The sequence below is a fragment of the Python bivittatus genome, unplaced genomic scaffold (genome assembly GCF_059951505.1).
Source record: "Python bivittatus isolate LINGU-HERP-01145 unplaced genomic scaffold, Pbiv_v1 ctg000530_np1212, whole genome shotgun sequence".
In the NCBI taxonomy this organism is placed as follows: domain Eukaryota; kingdom Metazoa; phylum Chordata; class Lepidosauria; order Squamata; family Pythonidae; genus Python; species Python bivittatus.
In genome coordinates this window covers 8,631,059-8,657,629 of record NW_028277085.1, presented here as the reverse complement: position 1 = coordinate 8,657,629, position 26,571 = coordinate 8,631,059, and the positions used below count along the sequence as shown (strand labels likewise).

At 37.8% G+C, this 26,571-nt stretch overlaps 1 protein-coding gene across 4 annotated transcripts in view; it reads left to right on the top strand.

The window, feature by feature from the left end:
• The window catches only part of CEP152 (centrosomal protein 152), a 32,379-nt gene extending 13,308 nt beyond the window's left edge, over positions 1-19,071 (top strand). The window contains exons 11-28 of one of the 4 annotated variants that reach the window (XM_088148575.1): positions 797-888; positions 2,027-2,187; positions 3,201-3,390; positions 5,041-5,145; positions 6,027-6,157; positions 7,217-7,345; positions 7,453-7,588; positions 8,775-8,954; positions 9,384-9,629; positions 10,297-10,428; positions 11,803-12,444; positions 14,067-14,241; positions 14,906-15,085; positions 15,884-15,974; positions 16,063-16,166; positions 16,669-16,825; positions 17,299-17,402; positions 17,552-19,071. In XM_088148575.1, coding sequence (XP_088004701.1) covers positions 797-888; positions 2,027-2,187; positions 3,201-3,390; positions 5,041-5,145; positions 6,027-6,157; positions 7,217-7,345; positions 7,453-7,588; positions 8,775-8,954; positions 9,384-9,629; positions 10,297-10,428; positions 11,803-12,444; positions 14,067-14,241; positions 14,906-15,085; positions 15,884-15,974; positions 16,063-16,166; positions 16,669-16,825; positions 17,299-17,402; positions 17,552-18,531 — 3,935 coding nt within the window. In that variant the 3' untranslated portion in view covers positions 18,532-19,071. Of the gene's footprint in view, positions 1-796; positions 889-2,026; positions 2,188-3,197; positions 3,400-5,040; positions 5,146-6,026; positions 6,158-7,216; positions 7,346-7,452; positions 7,589-8,774; positions 8,955-9,383; positions 9,630-10,296; positions 10,429-11,802; positions 12,445-14,066; positions 14,242-14,905; positions 15,086-15,883; positions 15,975-16,062; positions 16,167-16,668; positions 16,826-17,298; positions 17,403-17,551 lie in introns of all 4 variants that reach the window. The other 3 variants (XM_088148573.1, XM_088148574.1, XM_025164147.2) reach the window with 3 other exon arrangements.
• The last annotated feature ends 7,500 nt before the right edge of the window (positions 19,072-26,571 follow it).

The window sequence follows — 26,571 nt, the reverse complement described above, 5'->3', positions numbered from 1 at the left end:
CCTGAAAATTCCCATGGCCCAGATGGCAAAGGAATCAATGTATAAAAATTTTTTTTAAAGTGGGATGTTTTGAAAATCATGACTTAAATTTTCTTAGATGACTGTTGTGTCAAATACAGCATTTCACTTTTGTGTGTGTTTGCTTAGAATGACAGTCTGGCAAACAGTTGGAATTCTAATCCAGCTAGAGGCCTCATGTCAGGAAGGGAGGAATGGAAGTTGCAGTCCCAAACGTTTTCTGAAATTAATCTTGCATAATAAAGTAAAGAAGCAGAGATGAATTTGACGGAAAGGTACTCAAGTACCACATTCCCTACCAAATCCAGACAAAAAAAAATAAATCCTGCTGGCTAGTGTGCAGTGCTTCTCCAAAGGACATTTAAGGTGAAACTGTGTATTTAGACACTTCCTTCCTTTTTTTTTTATTTTAAATCCTCAATTCTTCTATCAAGGCATCCTTGCCTGTCATAACAGGGACAGCTTCACGGTTTCCTTTAGCTTTGGGTGTGCCAAAGAAAAGCAAATGTACTTGACACACTTATTCATTACTTTAATGTTAACACGGGGTGAGCTAAAATGAAATTACACAGTTCCAAGTGATAGAAATGAAAAACCAACAGTTCTGATTTGACTATCTTTCCACCATGTAGCTACAATATCGATATACTTTCCTTGTATTTGTTAAAGTAGAGGAACCTAGAATATTGTTTAAATTAGTGAATGCACTGTTTTGAGCTTGTAACTTTTTCTCTTAAGTGCTTTTTAATTTATATTCATAAATTCTTATTCTCTCCAGGCTTAGTAAAGGAGACAAACCAGTTGCGTCTGCAGCTCCAGCAAGCCCACTCTGCACAGTTGATAGGCGACGAGATGAATAAGGCTCTTCAGGTTGATTTTTTTTTAACTTTCTTGACTATTGTAAAATTTGAACTGACACGGACCAGCATAAAATTAAAAGTGCTATATAAGAAATGCCTCTGTTGGAGAATATAACTCTATAGAATGTAGACCATTGTTTTATTCCATAGTGATACTGAGTTTACTAATCATCAGTAGCGATATTGAGTTTATTTTCCACAATTTGTTGGTATTCTCCTGTCCAGTGCTCTTCTAATGTTAAAGATCTTGCTAGCTCCTCTTTCTTCTACTTGTGTGAATTTTCTCTCCCCCTTTCTTTATTATTTTTATCCTTTTTGACCGTCTGTGTAATACTAACCATGCTTAACGTTTAACAGATTGCTAGCTTTATGCCTCTGTTGAACTGTAAGATAGGTATAAACATATTACCCAGAAAGAATGAAGCTGAGCAACACGAACCATTAAATTTAAGCTGAGAGAGATCTTGAACTTTTGGGGGGAACATCTTAGAGAGTGTTGTAATTACAGAATAGCCAAATAAATGTCAATGCTCTAGGTATGCTTAACTGACTAAAAGAAATTGAATAGACCATTTAGGTAGCATTCTGAACTTAATTATGGAGACCGTCCCTTTAAGCCTCACAGGTCTTACTTGCTGGAAAGTTCAACCAACCAATCAAAAAACTTATTGTTCTAATTTATATGAGATTGAAAAGGGAGAAAAGCCGAACACTTTCAGTGGGTTCATTGTGAAAATAGAATTTGAAACCACTTTCAGATTTCTTTTAAATTTTTGCAGTGAGTTAACTTGATATATCTATGTATTGAAGTATGCTACCAATAATAAGTGACTTTTTAAAATTTCTGGATACTTATAGTTGTTTCACTCTTGAAATGGAGCAGGTGGGTGGACCTGTTTGATCCTTAGAAGAGAAATTTGCTGACCAAGAAGAGAATCGGAGTGTAAATTAAGAAACAAAATAGAAGCAGAACTACATATTCATATGTGACTTGCTCACAAATCAAAAGTTTTTAGGGTGGAACTAACATCAGAGTTTGTCTTTTCAGCAGAAGTAGTTCCGAATATCATCTGAACATTAGCAAGCTGGTATTCTTAATTTATTCTGGCTTTCTTTATCTGACTCTAATTTAGTATCCATATTTATAGGAAGAGATAAAGGAACTAAAAGAAGAAATTGTTCTATATGAATCAGCTGCAAAACATGGTGTGTTTCTCAATGATCCGGGTGGAAATCTGAATGTAGAACTGACAGATTCATACGTAGATTTGGGCATTAAACAAATCAACAAGAAGACAAGATTACAGAGGTACCATATTAATGCCTTTGTCATTTAAAACAAAATACATAAGGAACTTTCACTTGGGATATTTCTCCATTTTCTTAGCTTGTTCCAATTGTTGCATTTGCAAATAATATAAAATATTCTCTCCCACACAAATAATTTCAGTGGGCTCTCCTTCAAGAGGCAAAATGGGTCACATCTATAGCTTTGATCATGCTGCATTTTCTAAGTGCCTAGCATTCAGCAGAATGCCAATGCTTGTCATATAGACAGTTTTCAATGATATATCTGCTTTGATTTGCACTAAAATAAACCTATACCCATTTTCTGTTATTTTTAAAATTTTTCTTTGTAGAGAGGTTAGGGTATATAGTGTTTTCTTCATAAGAGAGTAAATTTGTAATTTTTGAATAAAGCGGGTCTTAAACCTGAAACCATGCAAGGTTGGAGGCCAATTGGACAGTGTGAGTTTCCTATGCAGTATTAAAGGAAATAAAGAACAAATTTGGGTCTTTATTTTTTTTATAATTTATCAGCTGCTTTTTAGAAACTCCCCCAAGCAACATGCAATAAATTAACACAGCAGTCATTTAAGAATAGTAGATCAAAACAAGACATTAAAAAACCATGTTAAGCCATGGTTTGTTCAGCCATAATTGTCTAGGTTAACACAATATGCCTGTGAAAAATAAGCACATTATGACCTGGTTCACGTATCATATTAAGACATTGCTTCTTTAACTGTTTTTTTAAAATAAACTACAATAGCTAGATTCACCTAGCAGGTGAAACCATCTTTGAAATCACAGAGCCAGAGTAATGTAATTTTCTGCAGTGAATAAATACATTGTCCAAATACCAGTTAGATTTCAGTGAACCTGAAAGGAAATTGTAACAATAGAATTTTAACTTTGGATAGATCTCACAGTGGATTTCTATGTGCAACCTTAGAAAGTAATTCCAAATAGCTCAGAATTTCTAATATAACCTACTAGTATAATTAGTTTCTCATCTGTCTTTTCTGTAATACCTAGCAGTTGTTCATTGAATAAAGAAACAGATAAAGGACTTTCTAAAGATGAAATAATTTTAGAGCTGAAGGTTGAAATGGAACGGTTATTGAGCAGTCACAAAACAAAAAGGAACCGGGTTTCTCGACTGCAAAATGACCTTGAAGATTGTCATAAGACTATAGAAGAACTGAAGCAGCAGCTGATAAAATCAAATGTACGTGAGGTGCGTTACTTGTTTTGTATGTTTAGTAACATTGACATGAACATATTTTCTATTCTTTTACGAAGCTGGCAGTTTAACTGGCTGATTAGTGACTGTAATAAAGATTATCTATTCTATCCTATATAGACATAAAGAAGTTAACACTGTTAACTCTGGATTTTGGTTTACTGGACAAAATGCAATCAATGTAGCCAGTCGGGACTACTAGAAATTTTTCTTAGTAGCCAGATAGGGTAATATTCCTAATTTATTTAATCTAATAATTTTTTTCTTGTTACAGTTACATAGCTTAAATATGACTTATCTTGTCTTAGCTTTCCCTAATGATAGCTTTGATCAAAATACAAGTTTCACCACAACTTTGGAATGCATTGGGTGGACAACTTGTTTTGATAAGGCATACACAAGAAATATCTCTGGTGAATTGTAAATTAGTAACTGGAGGACAGGATGTTGGCTACTAGGGGAGTATGGGAGAAAACAGCCCTTTGTAGCTGTTGCTGCTGAAATCCCTCACGAAAGGATTAGAGAACTTGAAGCCTTCCAGATGTTGCTGACTGTTGGCCTCACTGAATGGGGCTGCTGAGAATTTCAGTTGAGCCACAGGTTTCTAACCTCTGAGTAGAAGATCTCAGAAACATCAGTGATTGAACACGTTTGTTTGTTGCTTTGTTTGCTTAGAAAAAAGTGAACTTGTAAGTAACCATTTGTTTTATAAGCACTCACTGCTGGAAATCTGGCGGAAGTAGACAGTTTTTACTCAGAGCTTAGAAAGAACATTGAGGGAAAGCAGCCTTATAATAGAATTTGGATAGCTGTGGAAAGAAAAAGAAGAAATAACAACAATGGATTACAAAGGTATAATTAAAGTAGCAAACACTCAGCCTATCACATAAAGAATAAACATTCAATTTCTTCTTGAGAAATTTTCTTTGAAAGTTAGAGAACACCTCAGTTAAAACATTATGTGTAGACCTTTTCCTGGTAACTCTTCATTCTTGGCAAAGATGCATTCTTTTGTACTAGACAGCTATGATCTGTATGTGATGTCCTTACTTACAGAACAGAGTTACTTAGTTTGGTTGGATGAATGGTATGGCTGACTACCCTTGAATACCCACTGTGGTCCAAACCCTACCCATGATGTAAAAGCCTATTTACATAGAAGTGAAAGTCGGATCAGCTTTAGAGATCCTTATTTGTCTTTTGTACTGCTGGACTATTTTTGAATCTGGGGAGAAATGTAGTAAAAGTTGCCTGGTCCATTCTTAAGCTTCATCATATCCTGTTTGCTGGGTTTCTATTGCTCCTTTCTCTGTTGCAGCAGATATAAGACAGAGACTTAGAGCAGATTCTTGGAGAGCAAGATGAAAAACTGTACTATCATAATGCACAGTCCTCCACCGACATTGCCATGCTCCTCTGAACACCAACTTTCCTGTGTACCAGATGGTCAAAGAGACATGTGTTTAATACAGCCTAATGCTATCCATCTTTACTGAGAAGTAACTCCTACAAATTGGAAGGGGACAGTATCCATTTATTTGGATAGGTTCTCCGTTGTATAAAATGCCTTTTGTGGGAGGGAGCTATTTCAACTAAGAACTAACAAGTATTTTCTGAACTTACATTTTATATTAGGCCAGAGGGAAAAACATGGAGAGTCCATCTGATACCACAGAGTATAGTTCTTCTGAAGAAATGCTGAGGCTCAAAAAAGAAAAAGTATTGCAACAGGAAATTGAGGTGCTTTTTTCATGTCTTTTGTTTTTCCTGTTTAAGGATAAGGTACCATTAGTATCTGATTGGATAAGATATTCCCATACGGTGATCTGATTTGTGGGGGAGATAAAATGAGAGCACTTGTCTTATAAAATCAGATGAGCCTGTTTAAAGTTAATTAATTTTCTACAAGCCAAAGAACAGCAGGTGGACATTATACATACAACATCTTCAGACTGGATGAAAACTCACAGAAAGCAGTTCACAAAGATAGGCACCACATGTCCCTCTCATAAAAATGGTAGCATCCTCTGTGCATAGAAATGCCTGTTTGTAGAAAGGCATCTGTAACAGTCCTTGGGTAGGTATGTGGCTGGAAATCCAGGGAGTTAACACCCCAATTTGGGAAAGGCTGATTTACATTATGTTGAATGTTGTAGGAGGAGAGCCTTGTTAGTCTATGGTAGTGAAAAGGTGCTCTGGAGCACCTTTTCTGACTGGCAAATTTTATTAAAAGGCATGAGCTTTCTCTAATGTTGAGGAGGGTCATTTTTATGCAACACATCTAGAATTAATGAAAACTTGTTTTAAGAAGCATTTCATATAATCCCAAAAGAAAAACGCGTTTCATAAGAATTTTGTTACAATTGCATAATTTCTTCATTGCAGTTTTTTTTACATCTATGGCACAGATGGGAATCTTATGAATTCTTCTGTCCTGTCTCAAGTGTCTGACAATGTTACTCATAATACGTCATTTTTAAAGCCAGAGCAGATTAAGAGTTTGAATGCAATACCATATAAACACCATGTAAGCCACCAAGAGTAGTCTTGATTGCAGCAGCATGGAAATATCTTTTAAATAGAATATGAGGTTATGTTTAATACTATTTCTCTTTCGTCAGAATCATAATGCACATATTCAAGAACTTCTGGAAAGCAATGAGCAGCTAAAAAATACAAATCAAGACCTGTGTAGTCAAATGAGGCAAATGATTCAAGACTCTGATCGGGATAAGCAAGAAGCCCTCAACAGGTGACTTGGGAGAGAAAGTTGAAGTAAACATACAATGGCCTTTGTTGATCTTAAGTATTACCTTCTGTTTTTCTCCATAGAGGAGATAAGTAAATAACAATGACAATGTTCTTTGTGTCTTAGGACTCGTTTGTGTTGGTAGTGTTTTGTAGGTGTATCAAAAAGATATACATAGGAATAAGAACATTTTCCTTCCGTCTTCCTTCAATGCATCTTTTATGCTTGACAGTTCTAGGAGATGTCTAAGTTCTGGCCCTGACCAAATACTTAGCAGAAGTCTATGGTTTTAGGACCAGAAGCAATGCCTAGAGCACCAGCAGGGGAAGATGAAAGGTGGTTAGTTTAGACTGGCCATTTCCCTTCTGGGAAGAAATAAGCCAGCTGATCTCTCACCAGGCTGTTGTGACTGTTTTACACAGCACTTTTTTGATCAAGTTGCTCAGATTTACTAACATCTTAATTCTTCATGGATGGAATCCAGTGTGGTGATGGGTGCAATATCTAGCCTTGTGAGTTAGAACTCCTTTTGGTCTGCTGACTCCAAGGAAGTTGATAGGTTGTTCTAATCAGTAAGATCATGTTGCACTTGTGTCACAGCCCCTGCAATGATTGGCAATAGTAATTCAGGTGCAAATTCAAGGTGCCTATAAAGCCCTTTATGGCTTGGCACTAAGATGCTTGCTGGGCCTCCTTCTCCAGCTGGAATTAGCCCATCCACTATGCTCTTGCTGAGAAGAAACTCTTGGTGATTCCCCATCCTTAGTTAATGGCCACTGAAGTTAGAGTCATTGTTTTTGTGTCATGGCCCCGGTATTATAGAACAGTTTCCCCCAGAAATTAGATTGGCCCCATCAAATTGCTTTCTGAAAGCTGGGAAAGCAGAAGCTCATCTGGTGTTTGACTGGGCAACAGTGTCTTTGTCATAATCTTTTACATTCTGTGTTCTTCAAATTTGGATGAGTAAGAGTAGCTGGCGAAGCTTCATTTATATTGTCTTAGGCATTGGGCTTATAATGCTTTTACAAGCAAGAAATTAAGCTTTGCTCTTTCCTGCTTCAGGTGTGAAAGAACGTATCGGCAACATTATGAAGACACAAAGAAAAAGCTCCTTGAGGAGTCTGCAGAAAAATATGCTGCAGAAAAAGAAAAACTCATCCACACTTATGAAGAGAACATTGCTCAGTTAAAGTACGATTATATTTGAATAGTTGAACTAAAATATCTGAAATAAGTTTATCCTTCATGTATGTTTCATGCCCTGACATCTTCTTCCACGTCATGTGCTTTTTCCCCAGGATGGACATTGATGACCTGAATAAAGAGTTGATTGTCGTGAAAGAATGTTACCTTGCCATCTGCAAGGAGAAGGATGAGCAGGCAGCCATTCTGAGAGCAGCATTTGAACAAGAGCAGCAGCGGAAGGAGGAAAAGGTAGATGCCCAAATGGCCTTAGTTTACTGCAGGCTGCAAAATAGCAGTACTAAATGATGGCCTTAAGCAAAGACACATTTTGTTGTTGCCTAAAATGGGGGCAGATATACATGCTGTATATATAATACCGTAGTTAAATGGTTTTAGATACTGTAGGTCACAGAGTCACAAACTTCTCTCCGTGGGCATTTTTAGTTCTAATATTCCTAATATTCATCCAAAAGCATAAATCTATTTCAGTACAGTTTTGTTGCTGTTAAAGAGAAGTAACGTGAGTTGAAATAGACAGGACCATATGACTCACCACTCGCGGTACGTTTAGACGTCTGAGAACTTGCTCACAGGGCTACTGTAAGCACTGAACCTCTCTCTTTTTAATCTAAAAATGCCATTCTTTGGAAATTTAAATATAAGATGCTTTTTGCGCATATTAGAAATGAGAGGCTGCTGCATATTTTTTGCCCTTATCCTGTTATGAAAAATATATTGGCACAAAGCTATTTGGTTTGTACATAACTTACTACAAAAAGGTAGCTCCTTTTCCCAGGGTTTTAGAAATTAAACTTTAGCAGAGGTGGAATGATAAGGGAGGAAATGAAGGCACAATGAACAAATTAGGGGAAGCAAAATGGACACAGGAGAACAAGCAATTGATAGGACTTCAAGGGAAAGATGGGTTACGTGGAGCAAGACAAGACAATTTCCAGGTGCTGCAAGGGGAAAGGTAGGGAACTATTTAATGTAATAGTGAATCTTGGCTTTGTTTACTCAGAAGCAAGTAGTGTTTAGTGGGCTTTCTGCCTGGTTGGGGGGACATAGGATTAATTCCCAGAACACATGAGCAAAGTCAGGAAATAAATGCTTTCAGTAAAACGTATTACTTTAATAACTATATGACAGATTGCACGATGTCTTACCATTTAAATGAGTCAGTACTGAAATGTGTATATTTACTTGGAAACAAATAGCTCTGTGTTTGGTGGGTTTTCTCCCTAATTAGTGGGACATATGATTACTGCCCCAAACACTTCAACAAAATAAAGAAAATGCTTTGAGTAAGAGGTGGTACTTTAACATAATCACATGCAGTAAGACGGACTATATGATGTCTTCACTTTTTTACCTCTTTAACAAACAGAGACTCTTATCTGAATGATGCCCTAAAATCTGTTCTTAACATTAATAGTTACTGGAGGAAAAAGAAGATTCTTTGAACAGACTAAGAAATGAATTAGAAGAAACATACAAGAATTCCATGGAACTAACAAAGAGCCAGTGGCAGAAAGAAAAAGAAGCCCACGTGAGGCAGTGTATTGAAAATGAAGTGGCAATTGCCAAAAACATTTGGGAGAAAGAACAGAAAGAGGTGCGCTGGGGTTTATATAATGTACAAGTGAGACCCTCTAACATAGCTTCACAGAGACTGGATGGGTGGGAGTGAGAAGGAATTCACCTGGATCTTGAAGATCTTGTTCCTGGGTCTTAAAAGCATAGCAGTAAACATCCTTTTTGGTGGCGTAGATAATTAAGCTGCTTCTAGTACTGTGTTGAATGTATATCTTTCTGATTTTAAGGAAGCTCAGGAATCTTTGATATTTACTTTTTTGCAGGTAATATCAGAAAACCTCTTAATCCTTCCACTGGGCCAGTTCAACACCAAGCCCCTATTCTTTCTGCTTCTTAGGAAAAAAAAAACCCAAAGAAATTAAGCCTTGGTTTTATTTCGAATTTTTTTCCCAGGGATTTTCTGTATGAAATGTATGTTTTGTTTAGCGCAGTCTTCTGTCACCTGTAGGCCCAAGAGCAGGCTTTTCAGGAAGTCGAAAAAGAGTGGCAAGAAAGGCTGGCTCAGGTTTTGGAAGACACCAAGAGAGCTGTGGTGGAACTCAAAGATCACGGTAGTCAGACGGATGAAACGTTGCGCCAAGTGATTGCAGAGGCGGTAGAGGAGCAGACGTCGTTATTTCGGGAGTCTCTGAAAGCAAAGGAAAAGTCATTGAGAGAGCGTGAAGCAAACTACCACGAGAACATTGCCGCTCAGGTGACAGGCGGATTTGTGGCTTTATTTGTATAGGGTTCAAGATAAAACCAAAACATGTGCAAGGTGAATCAGTACGATATGCGTTCACTTGAAAAGAAGTAAATAGTTGCTTTAGGATTAAAGTGAGGAAATGACTACAGGTAGTCCCCAGTTTAAGAACAAGTTCTGTTCCCAAGGTCTGTCCTTAAGTCGAATTTGTATGTAAGCTGGTACAGTGTTATTGTATAATACTGTATAAGTAGTATTGGGTAATGAACTTGAACCATTGTGTATGTAACTCGAATCATTGTGCATTTAACTTGAATTTTGCTACAATAGGCTCCGTTCTTAACTATGGGTTGTCCTTCAACCAGGCATTTTTAACCAGGGACTACCTGTAATACATACTTACAATAATATACTTTTAGTTCTGTGTTTCAAGGTTGTGCTTAATATTTGCACTTTAATTCTCACATTTAGAATGAAAAATAGAGTGACGAGTCTGTTCTCTATCCTTTAAGATTTGATACTGCAATCCTGGGCCCACTAAAACTATAAATCCCTTTGGGTTATTAACAATAGAAATCAAAGCAACAAAACTACATGTATTAATTGCAAGTGCCCTGAAACCAGATCTTTGATTCTTTTTTTTTCTGGCTTCTTCTTGACTTCTGCTTACTATGTGTAGGTGGAATTAGCTCTGACTAAAGCTCGTGCGTTGTGGCTGCGTGAACTTACTGATCTCGAGGAATACAAAAATCATTTGAAGGTAGCCAAAGAAAAGTGGGAAAAGGAATCTGAAATCAGCACAGCAGAACAGGTAACAGAAAATAGACTGATTGTGGCTGAGTGACAAAATGTGGACAACGTACTTACGACAATTTTGTACATTGGCCTTAAATTTGAAACACTGCGAATTTCAGTTGATTGGACTGGAAAAATACCTAAATTGCTTAACTTCCCAAAGAGATAGATATCGGAGCCTATAACGGCACAGCTAGATTGTATGTGTATATCTGTCTCATCTTCTAAATTATGTAGTTTTTAAAATGAGTTTGAGCAAGTTTAGCTTGCAGTATAGAGATTTTAAGAGGCTCTTGGAAATGGTATTTCTCAAATAACCTTAACTAGTGTAGGTGTAAAGCTGCCCAGTTTGCTAATAATAGCTATTTGATTTACCGAGTCCTTCATCCTTGCCTTCGTTTGTGCAGCCATATCCTTTCCCCTACAGCTATATTAAAAGTACCAACTTTTAATTTAGATTTGCTTCTAACTATGGCTAGGGTTTAACACTCAGGAGACAAGAGAAGAGTCTGGATCTCCTGGACATCTGCCCTCCTCCTACATTAATCTCAAACTGAGTTATGCCTCCCCCAATCTGCGTTAAAGCATCCAGAGAAATCTTTAAGGCATTTATATATATCAAGTTTGTCACTGCCCATCTCGTTAAAAAGCGACTCTGGGCGGTGACAGATTTGATATACAGTGATACCTCGGGATACGAACGCCTCTGCTTGCGAATTTTTCGGGTTACGACCAGCTCTGGCCCCAAAATTTTACCTCGGTTTGCGAACTCCGCCTCGGGGTACAAGCCATTTTCCGCCCGTGCCACGTGGTCTGCGGCCATTTTCTGCCCGTGCCACGTGGTCCGCGGCCATTTTTCCGCCCGTGCCACGTGGTCCGCGGCTGTTTTTCCGGCCCTGCCGCGTGGTCCGCGGCCGTTTTCGCGCCGCGCCGGGCTGTTTTCGCGCCGGGCCGGGCCGTTTTCGGGCCGCGCCGGGCCGTTTTCGCGCCGCGCCGGGCCGTTTTCATGCCGCGCCGCGCTGCACCCGGCCATTTTCGCGCCGCACCACGCCGCGCCCGGCCGCTTTCCGTGTGGTCCGTGGACGCCAGAACGGATTAACGGTAATTACATTGAACCTTATGGGAAATTGCCTCGGGTTGCGACCAAATTCGGGCGGAGGGCGGAACGGATTAACCGGATTTACATTGAACCCTATGGGGAAATTTGCCTCGGGATGCGACCAGATTCAGAGGGCGGAACGGATTAACCGGATTTACATTGAACCCTATGGGGAAATTTCCTTCGGGTTACGACCAACTCGGGATACGCCCAGAGTCACGGAACGGATTAAGTTCGTATCCCGAGGTACCACTGTATATACTGATAGACTCTTCTGCCTTGCATCTTTAGATATCAGCTGTTGAAGAGAAATGGAAGAAACAGCTTGAGAACTGTGATAAAGCTCAGATAAAAGCCAAAGAGCTTGAAGAGAAGGTACTGTCCCTTAGAAGGGAGCTGGAGCTGAAACAAAATGAAATCCCATCCCTTATTAAAGCAGAGCTTGCAAAAGCTCGTACTCAGTGGAGCAAAGAAAAGCAGGAGGAGATTCTCAGGATGCAAGACCAAAATGAGAAAGAATATCACGCCTTTTTACATGACCAGAAAGTTAAAATCAGCGAGATGTTTGCAAAGGCCAAAGAAGACTTTGAAAATCAAAAGAAAGAATTGCTTGATCAAAAAGAGGCAGAGCTGAAGATGTGCCTTGTCAGAAAGCAACAAGAATGGGCTGTTCAGGAAGCCAAGAGACTTCAAAATGAAATTCATCAGTATGAGGATAGGATTCTCGTTCAGGTGGAACTTCTCTTAGATGACATACACAAGGATTTGGTCCAGTGTGCAAACTATGAATGTACTTGGCAAACAAAATGGAGCGTGTCTCCTCCCATTCAGATCAATCTCCAGTTCAAAGACAAACTGATATTTTGTTTGCAGAAAGCATATAGAAGCACGGTCGGTGCCATTCTTGAAAAAGCGAAGAAAAAGTGGAATGAGGTAATGTTAATGTGGCCTTAAATAATTTGCATTTTGATTTTAGATTGCTTATGCTCAGTTGTTATTTTCCACTTTTATTTTCCTTTTTAGCAGAGTACAGCTAGGAAAAAAGGGATGGTGGGCTTATGGAAGTGAAAAAAATACTGATATGTAGAATATCAACATATTACACTTATACATTTCAAGCAGAAGAATCTGTATATTTTCACAATGCAAATTTTGAGAGAAAATGTTAAATCAAATGATTACTAGGAGCCTAATGAAAATAATTTGGTGTTCATGGTATAGATATAACCTCATTATTCCACCTTTCCTCGTGCCTCACAGAAACCAAGAGCGCACCACTGAGCAGCTGATAAATTGCAACAAATTTGAGGTTCTGGTCTCTCTATGGAGAGATTGATGCTCTTGATGTCATTGAGTTCTGCATATTGTCCTTGCATTCTGCCCCCCTTTATTGTTGCAAGGAAGGTTCCACTACTGACATGTCACAACTGAATATATTGAACTGAACTTAGACCTGGGCTGCTCTTTGCCACTGAGAAAGAAGACTGAGAGTGTAACTATTAAGTTCGCTCTGGGTCAGATGCATATAGCTTACATATAGCTCCTTGTTGGGAAGAAAACTAGCTTCTTCTCTGGTCTGAGTATGGTAAGCAGGTAGGGTTTGGCAAAAGCAAGAAGGAGAGATAACTGAAAACCAACTTTCATTAGATTTTTCTAGGAATGAGGAATGTGAAGTACGTTGATTAATCATTCATTGCAGGCTAGCATTTTAAGAGCAAGTTGCCTCATTCTCCTCTGTGGTCTCTTACTACTTCTGCAGTTAGTAGTTTATTTGACCTTTGGCTTTCCCTCAGTAAAGGGAGGGATATTTTGGAGAGCTGTTAAAATGAGGGTTCTCTGAAACATGTCAAAGCACAGCAGTAATGATGTGCAGCAAATAACTAAAGAAAGAAACTTATTTCATCCTCTTGAATAAATATAAATTAATCTTCATAAATACCATCATAGCAACTACAGTAAAGAAGGGTTTAAGATGGTTATTTTGTTAGAGAAATTTATTGGATTCATTTAGACATTTTCTGTCTAATTTAATGGTGAGAAATGTAATGAACTTCCTTAACACATCCCTTCAGATCTTCAGTGAGCAGATGAAATAAAGTGATGGTGAAATAGAACTACCAGTTAAGATTATTATATTATATATTTTTAAATGACCTTTTATCTCAGTAGGTTACTATACTTCCCTGAACATGAGTCTCATTAAACTCAGTGGGCTGTATAGAATTGCACTGAAAGCTTTTAATGTGAATCGGTATATCAAAACATCTAGTGACCAATCAATGTGAATACTGCTTATGTACTTCATCAAGTGATACCATGCAGTACATTGAGTCTACCCATTGGAGATCTAGGTCCAGTTCCTATACCTTCATAGAACTTGTTCAGTGGCCTTTCTCCTAGTTTATTATTATTATTAGTAGTAGTAGTAGTAGTAGTAGTAGTAAGGTAAGATGAAACTGACCTGATTTTTTCTTGGAATACAAGATTGACTTGAATAATTGGTTTTGAATTGCTGGCTGTTCTTTTAACATTTCTGTCTATGTTGTCCTTTCTAGAAGGATGAAGATTTGGGCTCTCATTTCAAAGATTCTGATGAGTCCTGCATGCGGAACGGTGAGGGAGAGCCTGGAGACCAAACCAGGCGTTCCATGTATGACGTTGGGCAACAAGTAGAACTACAGCGGATATTAAGAAAACATCCACCTTTACAGGAGACTGAAATAGACATTGGTATTGCACCGCATCAGTTTCCTCACTTTAATTTCAGTCTAGCTGATGCTGTTTTACCCTACACAAAAATGCACTTTTTCATAGTAGCAGTTGGCTATAGTAGCCAATAGAGAGAATTTAGAGAATAGAGTCACATGGATATTAAAATATACTTTGGAGATAATGTTACTGAGTTATAGAGTTGCAGCTGGGTAAGTCCATGAATATTAATCAGTCTGCTAGACCCTGGATGTCATCTTTAAAAAATAAAATGAGCTCCTTCATTGAGTTCTGAGCTCATTGTCCTGAGCAATTATTTCTTCTGTTTTCTGATGGTATCAATGAATGCTAAACTTCAGAATATTCTCCACTTCTGTGGTTTTCCAAAAGCTTTATAACCGTATCAAAGCTTGAGACTTTGTATACAGTAAACCTAGAGTTACAGACCCTGTAACTGGGACTCTTTGAGAATGCTAGTTCAAATTCACTACTATTTATTATTAGGAAATGAACACCTGAGATAGACAGGGGGGATACCTGATGAAACCATGCAGTTTCCAGAAAAGTTTCTTTTAAAACAACAAGTAAGATATCCATAATAACTGCAATCTGATGGTAGGATTATCTTTGCTCTTTGGTTGCTTGATCAGCCAAAAGTGACCTGTAACTTTTCACGTTGATGCAGATTCTAAATGTAAGAAAAGAAATATGTTGTCGCAAGAAGACATTTGTTTTGACCATTATCGACAGCAGCTGGAAAAAAAAGAGAAAGAATGTCAGGATTTGAAAAAGAAACTGGACAAAGCTTGCAGGCATCTCCAGCTTGCTGTGAAGGAACAAAAAACAAAGTCTGAACAAGCCCAAGGTCTGTAACTCTTACTTGTTGATATTGAATTACAGTTGGATTCTGATGGGGTGAATGGGGTGAAACAGGAATTGCTAGTTCACATGTGCACACAGTTAACTTGATTCTTTCTTTGATGATGGTTGAATATGTAAAAATAGAAACTCTGTTATCCTTATATAGCTTAAGGTTTCTGAAAATATATGTGTGATATAAACATTATTCCTTGTTCTTATATGTACAGTGTAATAACTTGACGTTGTAAGGATCAAACAATATATTGACATGTAAAATAGACTTCCACTGTACTTGTATGATGGAGAAGTTTAAAGCTTTGCAGTTAATTTGGCCTAATGCTTGTATTATAGAAAGTAATTATATCAGTTGCAGATAGGTTTTTAGTGGATTTGTTAAGTAGCTTTTATAATAATAACTACTTATCATTCCCCCACCATTTCAGTTACTCTTTCCAGGTTGGGAACATTTGCAATTGGCCAATTCAGAGTCATGTTAATAATAATTCTAATGTTATGTTCTGTATCATTTTCCCCAGTTATCATTGTATACCCCTTTTTCATATGAAGTAATATGGCTTAATACAGACTGTTTCAGCCTTGTATTTGTTATGAACAGGGAGAAAAAAACCCTGGAATGACTACAATATTTTGATAGTGGTGAATTTTATGAGAATACCATTTGCCTTCTAGAAGAGTAACAATCAATTGTGATTCTAGACCATATAAAAAACAAATTGCTGGTTGTTATTATGTAACACCAAGTTAAATTTAATGTTTAAAGAGTTTTTCTTCTTCTTTTTAGAAAATGAAAAAATTATGGAAACCCTCATAGAAGAAAATTCTGCAATGAAGAACCAACTTGATCATTTGAAATATGTCAATATTCCCCCAAGGTAGTCAACATATAACAAGAAAACTAAACTTGTCTGGGCAGTTGTAATTTCATTCTCAGTTTGGGCATTGTGTTTCATTTGCTTCTAGGTCATCATCAGAAGGCTGTGTCTTAAAGCCTTGTTCTTCATGTGATGGAAAAGCCTTGGAAGAAATGCGTTCCCAGTATATTAAAACAGTGAGCAAAATTAAAAGTAAGTGCTAAAGAAGATGATGGTGCTGCATAACCAGTTCACCCCTTGTTTTTATGCTTGCAACAGAGGAAAAATTCCAGTACGTTACCTACTACTTGCTTAATATTTCAGGTCTTGTTGAGTACCTACTTGTGAAGCTCCAGTTGTGTTTATTGGGGTAGCAGGGGTGAACAGCCTGAGGCTCCAAGGGCGTTTTGCAGCCCACTGAATTTCTGTTGCCTGACCTTTTGAAACAGAAGCATGAACATTACAGTGTAAATCTAAAGCAGGCTTCACATGGTTTAAAAATATTTTTTAAAAAACCCACCAAGAAAGGGGAAAAAAATTCTGTCTACATACATGAGATAGCCCCATTCTCTGTCCCTTGTCCTCTCGCCAAACAACTCTACAGTTCCTAATTCTATGTACAAATCGGTACTATACAGATATAGTGAAGGTTGTCCATCCAGGCTTTATGGTAAATATGCCTCACTAAATATAAATTGGTGTTGTATGTTCATAGATGACATGCTTCGTTACATCCATGAAAGTAAGGAGAGAGCTGCAGAAATTATTAAAACTGAAGTTTTAAGGGAACGGCAGGAGACCGCCCGAAAAATGCGCAAATATTATCTTATTTGTCTTCAACAGCTTCTGATTGATGACGGCAAACATGAAGGGTGAGGCATTTCAAATGATGTTAGATGTGAAGAGAATTGTCAGCAGTGTCCTTGGACAATGAACCTTAAGGTGTTTTTGTGTTGTTATTTTTTAGTGATTTTCTGGTTTATATTGCTCTGGTTGCTGTACAGTGTACACAGCAACTGCAGATGAACTGCAGAGATAGAGAAAAGAGGTCTGTTATCTTTTTAATAGAAGATAACAACCTCTTCCATTCATTCATTCATTCATTCATTCATTCATTCATTCATTCATTCATCTCTGTCTGCCTAATATAGACATGCAGGTTTGTTCAGCATGTCACAAATTCCCTAAAACTGAATTTAAAAAAAGCTAAAAAGGAGCCTTGAATATTTCTTAGTTCAGAATTTTAAGAAAGGTCAAAAGCTTTTCTTCTTTCTTGGATTCTTAGTTGACCAGAAAGGCTTTTTAAAGACTGGAATTTTAAAAAATCTTCTTGTTTTTTTTGCAGGGCTGAAAAGAAAATAATCTGTGCTGCTGGCAAAATTGCTACGATGGCTAAAATATTGGAAACTCCTATTCGGAACTCAACACTAAATAAAGCCCCACATTCAGGTATAGTGCCATGCATAATTTTCACACATGCCATCTGTTTTAATAAGGAGAGAATGTACTATTTGCCACATAAAGAATTTTGAGTTGATTTGGGGGAAGTTTGGATATGCTTGCTCTAATTTCTTTTTGCTTTCCATGTCACCTTACAGTCCTGTCCCAAAACTCCAAAGTTGAGGAACCTAAAAGGAGTTACACTCAACATTCTAAGTCAGCCCTAAAGGAGAACCAAACACATGATGAAAACACAGGCAGAAAACCTAGTAACTCTGCTTCGCAGAAACATATATCTCGTAACTTGCAACCACAACTTGATGCAGAAAGTGAGTCAGGCCTAGTTTCTCAAATCCAAATTGCCGGGAAAGCTTTTAAGCGACTGGATGAGTCTTCAGTTGGTGCTGCACCTACAGAGGCTTTCAGTGAGGAAGAACTTGCAAACAAAGGTCTACCATGTAGAGTTGGTACTGCAACATTCCAGAATGCTTCCTCCTATGTGACTCAAGGAAATCTTCAAAATATTCACCCTATTACAGTGGATGGTTCTGACTTTGGGACAGCTTATGAAAAGTTTAAGTGCCCAAATGAAAGGCCAAGAATAACAGAGGTTGGATGTAGCCAGTCTGATAGACAATGGAAGACAAAATCTGGGAAAACCCAAGACTTTGAAGTTCAAGAAACTCCAGTAAGGGATGAAGGGTCTTCTGCTGACTGGAGCTTAATAAGTGAGACTCTGCATGTGAACAGTAGCAATGGGTTTCAGTATCCTGTTCAAAAAGTATGTTCCAGTGGGTCTGTAGACTTACATTCAGCATTTCCCATGACCAATACTTGTTCTCACGCCAAGGAAGATACTTCTGTTTTTTCTCAGCATCCTGGTAGACATAATGAGAAGGAACGTATCAAGAGCCAAAACTTAAATTGCAGTGAAGGTCATCTAACTGTGAACTCAAGTTGTACACCATTTCCAAACTTGGACACACTAGGTCCTGCTGGTGCCCATCCAAGTAATGTTGTGCTGTGTTCTGCAGCAGGAAAAAACTGTAATTCACTACAATCAAGGAAACAGATACACAGTGTTATGGATTATCAACAAGACAGTGGCTTTGACAGCCCACAAATCAACTTTGACTAATCATCATCATCTGAAAACTCTCACAAAAGAAATACTTAAATATATTTAAATGAAAGGTGTGGAGAAAACCTGTTGTGATAGTCTTATGAGTGTTTTTGTTCATTTCTTGATTTTATATTTTGACTGTTACATAATATTCGGGTTTGGGGTCACGTCTTAGGTATCTGACTTTATTGTTATAGATTGCCTCTGTGTGGGTGCGGGGGTGTGTGTTTCTATATATCGAGGGATAATGCTGAATTGTGTTGCAGGAAATTATCTATTTTTATACTAAGATTAGTGTGCAGTCCAATGCAAATTTTTACATTTTATTTATATGAAAATAAAGCTTTTTTTTCCAAAGCTGGCAGGATCTTTTGCACCTCCTGTTTTCAACAGAAGATGGACATAGGTGAGTCTTTTGCAAATTTCCCTGGCATGTGTTTGTGAGTTTCCCATTTCAAAATGCTGGGAAATTCTTCTGCCAATTTTAAGTAACTGGTTTCAGAGAAAGATTCGTCTGGAGGGCAGCATAAAAGTAGGTTGAGGCCTGCTTGTAGCTTGTAGGGGCTTTTTTCCCAACCTGTATAAGAGAGAGGGGCTGTGGTTACTGTCATTATTTCCATGTATGCATGAATAATGGAAAAATTGTCAGTTCTTCAGTTACTTTGTAGGCAACAAAATGGCCTTTGGAACTGAAGGCAACAAGCACGCATATATTTATAAGGTGTCAGATTTCTTTTTACTTTCTATGTCACCTTACAGTCCTGACCCAAAACTCCAAAGTTGAGGAACCTCAGTTAGATTTCAAAGAAGCGCCTAATAAAAAAACTCCAGATTCATGAGATTCTACAATTATTCATGCAGCTATATAAATGAATGATTAGAAGTGAGTGGTACCCAACTGCTCCAGTTTAATGTAGTTTCCCATATTGAGGGGATTTTCTCATATGATTACTGTAAAAGTAATGAATTTGAGGGCAACACTATCATTATCCAATCAGCATTTTGGTTTTTCTTAGAGAGTAACTGCAGGTTCTTTCTTAATTCTTTGGCTTTAGCATAGTCTTTAATTAGTTTGTGGGCATGTAGGGTTTTTTGTTTTCAGTTGAACTGAAGTTTGAATTTTCAACAAGGTTTAATGGTTTTTGTGGCACTCTACCACCGCCTAGTGGTTGGCAAGGCCATCTCAAGGCAACGTACAAAGAAAACAGCATAACAATACTTCACATTAACGACATTAATTTTTCATTTCAGTATAGAAAGAACATTATTCACAGCTTTCTTTTCTTGTCACTATTGGCATTATCCTAGGTGACATTCCCATGATACTCCAAGTCTGTGTGAAAATGCTATATCTTTTGTCTGGTGTGTTAAACAATATGTCAAGGAATTAGGTTGGCAGAAACTTCTTAAGTGACCTTTCTGGGGAAGGTCAGTCTGAGATGATGGAGAAGTAAACCAGTCTGTCTTCTCCAAATCTGGGTTCACACATTATACTGAATAATAGTGGCTCCCTGGTTTGTTTCTGTGTCCTGCTCATGTTTCTGACCAATCCATAAAAGTCAAAAGTAAGAGAAGCTAAAAAAGACAGAAAACCAAGTTGCCAACAAATTCTGAAACAAACTATGTAACTTTCCCTAGTTGTGGTATGTTTAATAGCCTATGGTTAAAAAATTAGTGTGGCTTGTGAATAAAGTCTCTGGGTTGGAGACCAACAAAAGGAAAAATGCAGGGGAGCAGAAAATAAGCATCCCATCTATTTTCCCCCTACAAATTTACGTCTTCTCATCACTACTTTGCCTCTGTGTGGCAAACCCAGGCCTGCAGTCCTCTTTGCCTTTGAACATGCAGTTCTTCAACTTTCGACATCCGGTTTAAAACTCAAAACATATTCCCAGTTCTTTGTTTTATGCAATGCATTAATTGTTTGGCCATTCCTTTTTTCCTGCTGGATCCAAGCTCCTTCTAAGTGATTTTTATGTCTTATTCTGTCCTTGCTGCAGTGCCTGGCTTTTCACTATCCCTTGATGACTTACTTCGGTCATTTTACCAAATCTTAGCATGATGACAGAAAAAAAAAAAGCCATTTGAGATCATGTGCTTTTTTTTTTTACCCTTCTCTAGCATGGCTACAAGGTGATGTTATGTTATTTGAATAGCACAAACTGTAAGCTTGATGTAAATAGTTTGAAACAATCTGAACCAGCCATGGAGAATGGGAATGGCTGGCTGAAATAAATTCTTATTAAACAGGGGTTTTAAATCAGCTACATTATTAGGCTTCTAAACTGGCAGGAAATTGTGGGTAAGTAAAAGTTCTTGATCAGATTAATGGAGTGTCTAGTGCTGGAACAATAGCATTCAAAACATTTGCTACCAAAGTGAGATGAACGTGGAAGTGTGTTGTTCCCAGAGCAAATTGGGTTCATTGTAATCCCTGTTCTCCGATACCATGGATGTTACTTAAGCTACATCAGAGGGACACTCCCGTTGAGTTGAATCATCTCAGCAAGGGACTGATTGGGGTAGAGACAAGAGACAGCAACGCCTATTCCCACAACTGACATGTTGTTTTAAGGAATGTGAGGTCTGATTCTGCAGCTGCAACTCCTCAGGGTCAAGTAGGGGTTTGAAAGGAATGAAACCCAGGGAACTCCTAATTCGTTGTTCCAATTTGGCCGACCCACATTTTTTTTTGTACAGTAACACCACCCATTGAAAAAAGACAGCTTCAGATTCTGAAATGCACATAGCCTACATCTAATTCATCAACAAAGGTATGGCACACACTGAAGAATTGTAGGTGCTAATAATCTGTAAATATCAATAGAGAAGAATTTAAATAAATGAACATTTATGTTTTTTTATTGTAGCGTTCTCTGACCTAAAGCGATGATAAAGATTTTGATTTGATTTGACTTAAATTTTCTGTTTCCTAAGCTCATGCAATGGAGATTCAAAACAAAGAAATAGAATAATCCCACCAGTTCAAATGGTAAAGTCTCAATTTCAAGAGATAAAAACGAATTTGGTAGCTAGTTGTACAAATTTGTCTTTTTTTCCCCCCTTGGAAAATGTCAAATGCAACAAAACCAACAGAGAAGCTTATTGTAGCTGAAAGAATAACCTATATTATGGCATAAGCTTTCATAAGCCTTTAAAATTGCCACAAGATTTTTTTTTTTTTTTGGTGCTAGAACAGCTTATAAAGATACTTGCAAAAATAACAAATGGTTATACAGAAAAGCAATTGTGCTATTCCTACCTAGAAGCTTCCCAGGATAAATTGGTTATTAATTTTAACAATGTTGTGTAGCTGGAAGATGTTCCATTGGGTCTTGAAAAGGCTTATTCAAATCCTTGATCAATGAATGTTTTGAGGCTAACATCAGGTAAGAACACACTTGTCTATGCTTAATTCTAGTAACTTGTCTTTTCAGTTTAAAAGAGTTGTGGGGTCTCTAAATTTGGGCTACCCAGCTTGGATTTTTAACCTTTCCCCTACCGTTAATTGTTCATATGAAAAGCCAACGCTGCCCTTGGAATCTATTCACCCTGCAGCACAAATGAGGTTTTCTTTATTCAAGAAGGAGATGTAAATCAGAGGAGGGGAAAAACATTACTCAGATCAGTATTTGCAATCCCACCCAAAATATTGGGCTTGAAAATAACACAACTTGTGGTGAGTTTTACCCTTGGTGATTTTTCTCCAAAGTGCAGGAGAACTCTTTTATCCACAGACCCTGCTTAACAATTGAAATATCTCTTGTAAAAAACTCATCTTAAGCCTCCAAGGACACCACTAGGATTTTGGGGCAATATGGAGAACCGTTCCATTTTTTCTGTTGTATAATCTTAAGCATTCTGGTAAACATTCAGCCATATCCACACAGCGACACTTTAAACTTCTTTTATTATTCTTTATCAGTTGTCACAGGAAACATGTTTTGAAGGGCAGGTCGAGAGCCTGTAAAATAAATAGAAAGTAGACCATACTTTCCAGAACTGAACTTCACCATACTTTTCCTCTACCACTTGGTTTCTTACAGTGAGAGAAGTTTCCGTGTTCCCTTTTCTGCCATTCTAACTCTACTGAGGGTCCAGCTAAGTGCACCACCTAACCAATGGCTGATCTCAAAAAGCTAGGGTCAGACCTGGTTAATGCTTGGATGGGGGATAATCAGAAAGCCCCAAGGCTATAGACTAGTCTGGGGAGGTGAAAAGGCCTCCCAGAAGAAGACAATGTCAAGCCACTTCCGTATTGTTCCCAAGAAGGCTATTGGGACATGTCCATGAAGCCACCAGAAGTAAAGCATGCCCTGAAGCTTTTTATCTTTTTAATTCTACACATCTGGACATTCTGTCACTTCAGATTCTCTTATTTGCCTGTGTCACAAGAAGGAGGGTAGCTTCTGCCCAACTTGCTCGTCTCCAAAATGAAATGGAGACTGATTTGGTGTCCATCCTAACATACATTTCTAGGGAGGTTACATTAAATGCTGACAGATGCAATATTCACTTATGCTAAATCATATTTAGCTGTGGTGGTTTTGAGTAAATCATAGTTGACTGGGTCTGCACAGCATGCTGGACTATAAAACAAGTTTTACAAACCACAGGGGCTTGCCAGTTCAACAGGGTAAGCCATAGTCAGACAAACCAAGTTCTAGTTGACCATGATGTGTAAGTCCAGTGAAAAAGCTAAGAATACAGAGAGTCTTCTTTTAAAAAAAATCTCAAAACTGATATCAGAATTTGGTTACTGACATCCCAATTTGAGAATACATTTGCTGAATATATGAGTTCAGTTCTAGCATTTTAACTAAGCTGCTTTGGCATGTTCAACAAATCATGGTTAAGTACAATCTGAAGAAACCGGAGTGTTAAATAAAACAGAAGCTAGTGCTAACAATGAATTCAGCCAGTTTTCTATTGTTTGGGTATGTGATTGCTGTTTTCACTTTGCTATACCTATAACATTGGTAGTGGTCCGGAATCCAAGTCTGAATAATAACAGAACACCTAGTTATTTATTAGCGTCACAGATGAATTGATTCAATCATACAGAGCTCTAATTATTGTAGAACTGTTTGAGAAAACAGTAGCTCACCTATGATAAATTTACGGTTGAGCTGAGTTTGGAATTAAGATGGGATCTGATTTAATATTAGCCCTGAAGAAGACTTTCATTGAAATGAGCTGTGCTTTTTATATCTTCCACCATGGAGAAACAGGCCTTCCTATCTCTACCATCTTACAGCGTAGCTTGTTACCCATTCTAAGTGTTCAAAGACTGCACTAAGTCAGAACCAAACATGTCACATTATAGCTAAGTGTTATGTAAAAATACAGCCAGGGTGGTTAATAGATATGTTGTGCAAGCTAACCTTTTGTGGCTTACTCAGCAGACTGTTATTAAACAGTCTATGGGTTAGCGCAAAGCACAAACCTAGTCAATTCCAGGTTCTAACTGAGCCTTTAGATCAGATATTTCCTTACAGCCCTACTTGGATGTTCTGGGAATTGAAGTGGGTTCTTCTGGATGAAAAGCGAGCTTGGTGTGATTATATTAAGAGCCCTCCTAGAAAATAACAAGCAGCGATTTATATGGAATCACATTGTTGGTTTGCACTGCACGTTATGCTCTGCGCCACACTAGTGGCCCTGCAGGACTCGAATTGAAGTCTTCGCCTATATCAAAATGTCTAAGATTGAATCCAGGATCTTTACCTTGCACTGCTGAGCATCGGCCCTTAGAAACCAAAGCAATAAATCTACCAAACCTGAACCGAGCCTATTTTTTATCTGAATTCATCTATTGGGGTTGCTAACTCTGCCCCGGATCGTCTGTTCTCTTTCCTAAACTGAAGCCCAAGGATTAAGCTACTGTTCCCCTCAGCTATCATTCTGTTTCAGCTCAATAACTCGTTCCCGAATCCACCAAGTAGGCCTTCGAGGGAAGAAGGTTTTTTGAACGTTTTTTTTTTCTTCCTTGTTTGGGGTAATGCTGAGGATATTTTGTACTGGAAGGAATTCAAGAGCTGAGGCAAAGAATGCACCATTTCTTCAACAATAAACATTTGGTATTCCCTTCTGGCAAATTAGCCAGTGAAACTTTAAAAAACAAAGCAAAATAAAAGACACCCAGTAGAGATGGATGAGCTGTCATCCAATATACCATATTAATTGATAGGTGGTCGACATAGTTCACACGATTATGTCATATTCTGTAATCCACATTACATTTCCACATCGCCTTGCCTTGCTGCTAAAACAGTTCACGTTGTTTTAGCAGCAAGGCGAGCGAAAGCAACGTGCATCACCGCGGCTGTCCCACTGGGCATAGAAACATCATGAAACTCTAATTGACTTATGTGGGCTGAATAACTCTTCAGCAGCTGAAGAAAGATCCTGGCTCACTTCTGAGAAATGTAAACTTCTATTAAGATAAGCCTGTTTTGTTTCCTTTCCCTTGGGCCATCTTCAATTCTAGGCAGGGTTCATGTCAAAATGTGGTTTAGTCTGGGTTTAGCATGTGGAATGAACCAAACCACTGTGGTTTGCCGGCCATCTTTTATAATGATGCTTTATGTGCGAATGGAGCCACAGGGTCTTTTTCAATAGACCAGGTTTAAAACAAACCAGGTCTGACGTGATGGGTGAACCCAGTCAATGTGTTCTTCTCTTTACCCAATACTGAATTTTTCAATTTTTTAAAATGAGGCCCTTGTGTAGTTTCTATCTATAATTCAATTGATGACAGATGATTTCCAGATTTGTTTTGCTATCAGTCCCCCAGCCCAGGGAAAAATATGTTTTATCTCTAATGAGATTGACCCAGAGTGGCTTTTTACAGCTTTATTCAGTCAAATACAAAACAGATAAATTTTGCTGGTTTATTTAATGTAAAACTGGATGCTTTTACTTAATACCTCATATTAACATCTCATATTGTGGTCTCCTTAAATAGAAAACTAATTGCTTTGGGTTATCTGTGGTTGAGCTGGTTATTCATAGGCTGTGTGAAGATCTGGGCATTGCTATACTCATCTAATTGCCTACTTTGGAATTCTGAACAATGAAATTCAGATTGTAAGCTGGTTTACATAATCATTAGTATCATTTGATGGTTCATTGCTTGACTATTCAACGTTGGCTCACAAATGAATATGTCAACTCCCAAAGGATGACATTTCAGCTAACACTGGACAGAAGGCATATTAGTCTGGGTTTGTACAACATGCTAAGTGCAACCCTTCTCCCCCATGCATTTGCTACCATTTTACTCCTAGTTGTGACAGTCTGTTTAATTAGAACCTTACACATATTGTTTCGTCTGGACTAGGATGGCCTTCATTTCAATTTACAGAAATTGGAATTGAAACCTATATCAAACCTTAATTATACTTTCTGCTTACGGAATTGTAAATCCAAAATGGGAACTTCTCCAGGTACAGGCAATGCAGTGAAGCTATGACTGCTCAAAAAGCCTCCGAGGACAGAAGAAGACAGGAGAGAAAATGGTACATGTTTATTAACTGAGCTTTGGGGCTTAGTATGATGTGTGAATGCAGGCATACTTTATGGATTTGATAGACTGTGTGGTTTAAGAACTCCTTAATCTGGTTCACTCACTACTTAAAGGTAAAACATTTAGCTATAGTTTCCTGAATTGGTGAGTGGTGCAATGCTAAATTGTTATTCTATTCTATTCTATTCTATTCTATTCTATTCTATTCTATTCTATTCTATTCTATTCTATTCTATTCTATTCTATTCTATTCTTTACTGTGATAGCAACATTTGTTTCTCCAAATAAACTGTAGGGTTTTTTTTCCCAGTCAGTAGAGATGAGACACTTTTTCTCTTTTTTTTTGCACCTTAAAATGCTTTTCAAAAATTAAATGTCAGCCTGATTTTGGGGGGTTGGGAATACTGTAAGCTGCTCAGGGTCTTTTTGGAGTCAGATAGCCTCAAAACCCAATAATAATAATAATAATATATTATTATTATTATTATTATTATTATTATTATTATTATTATTATTATTATTATTAT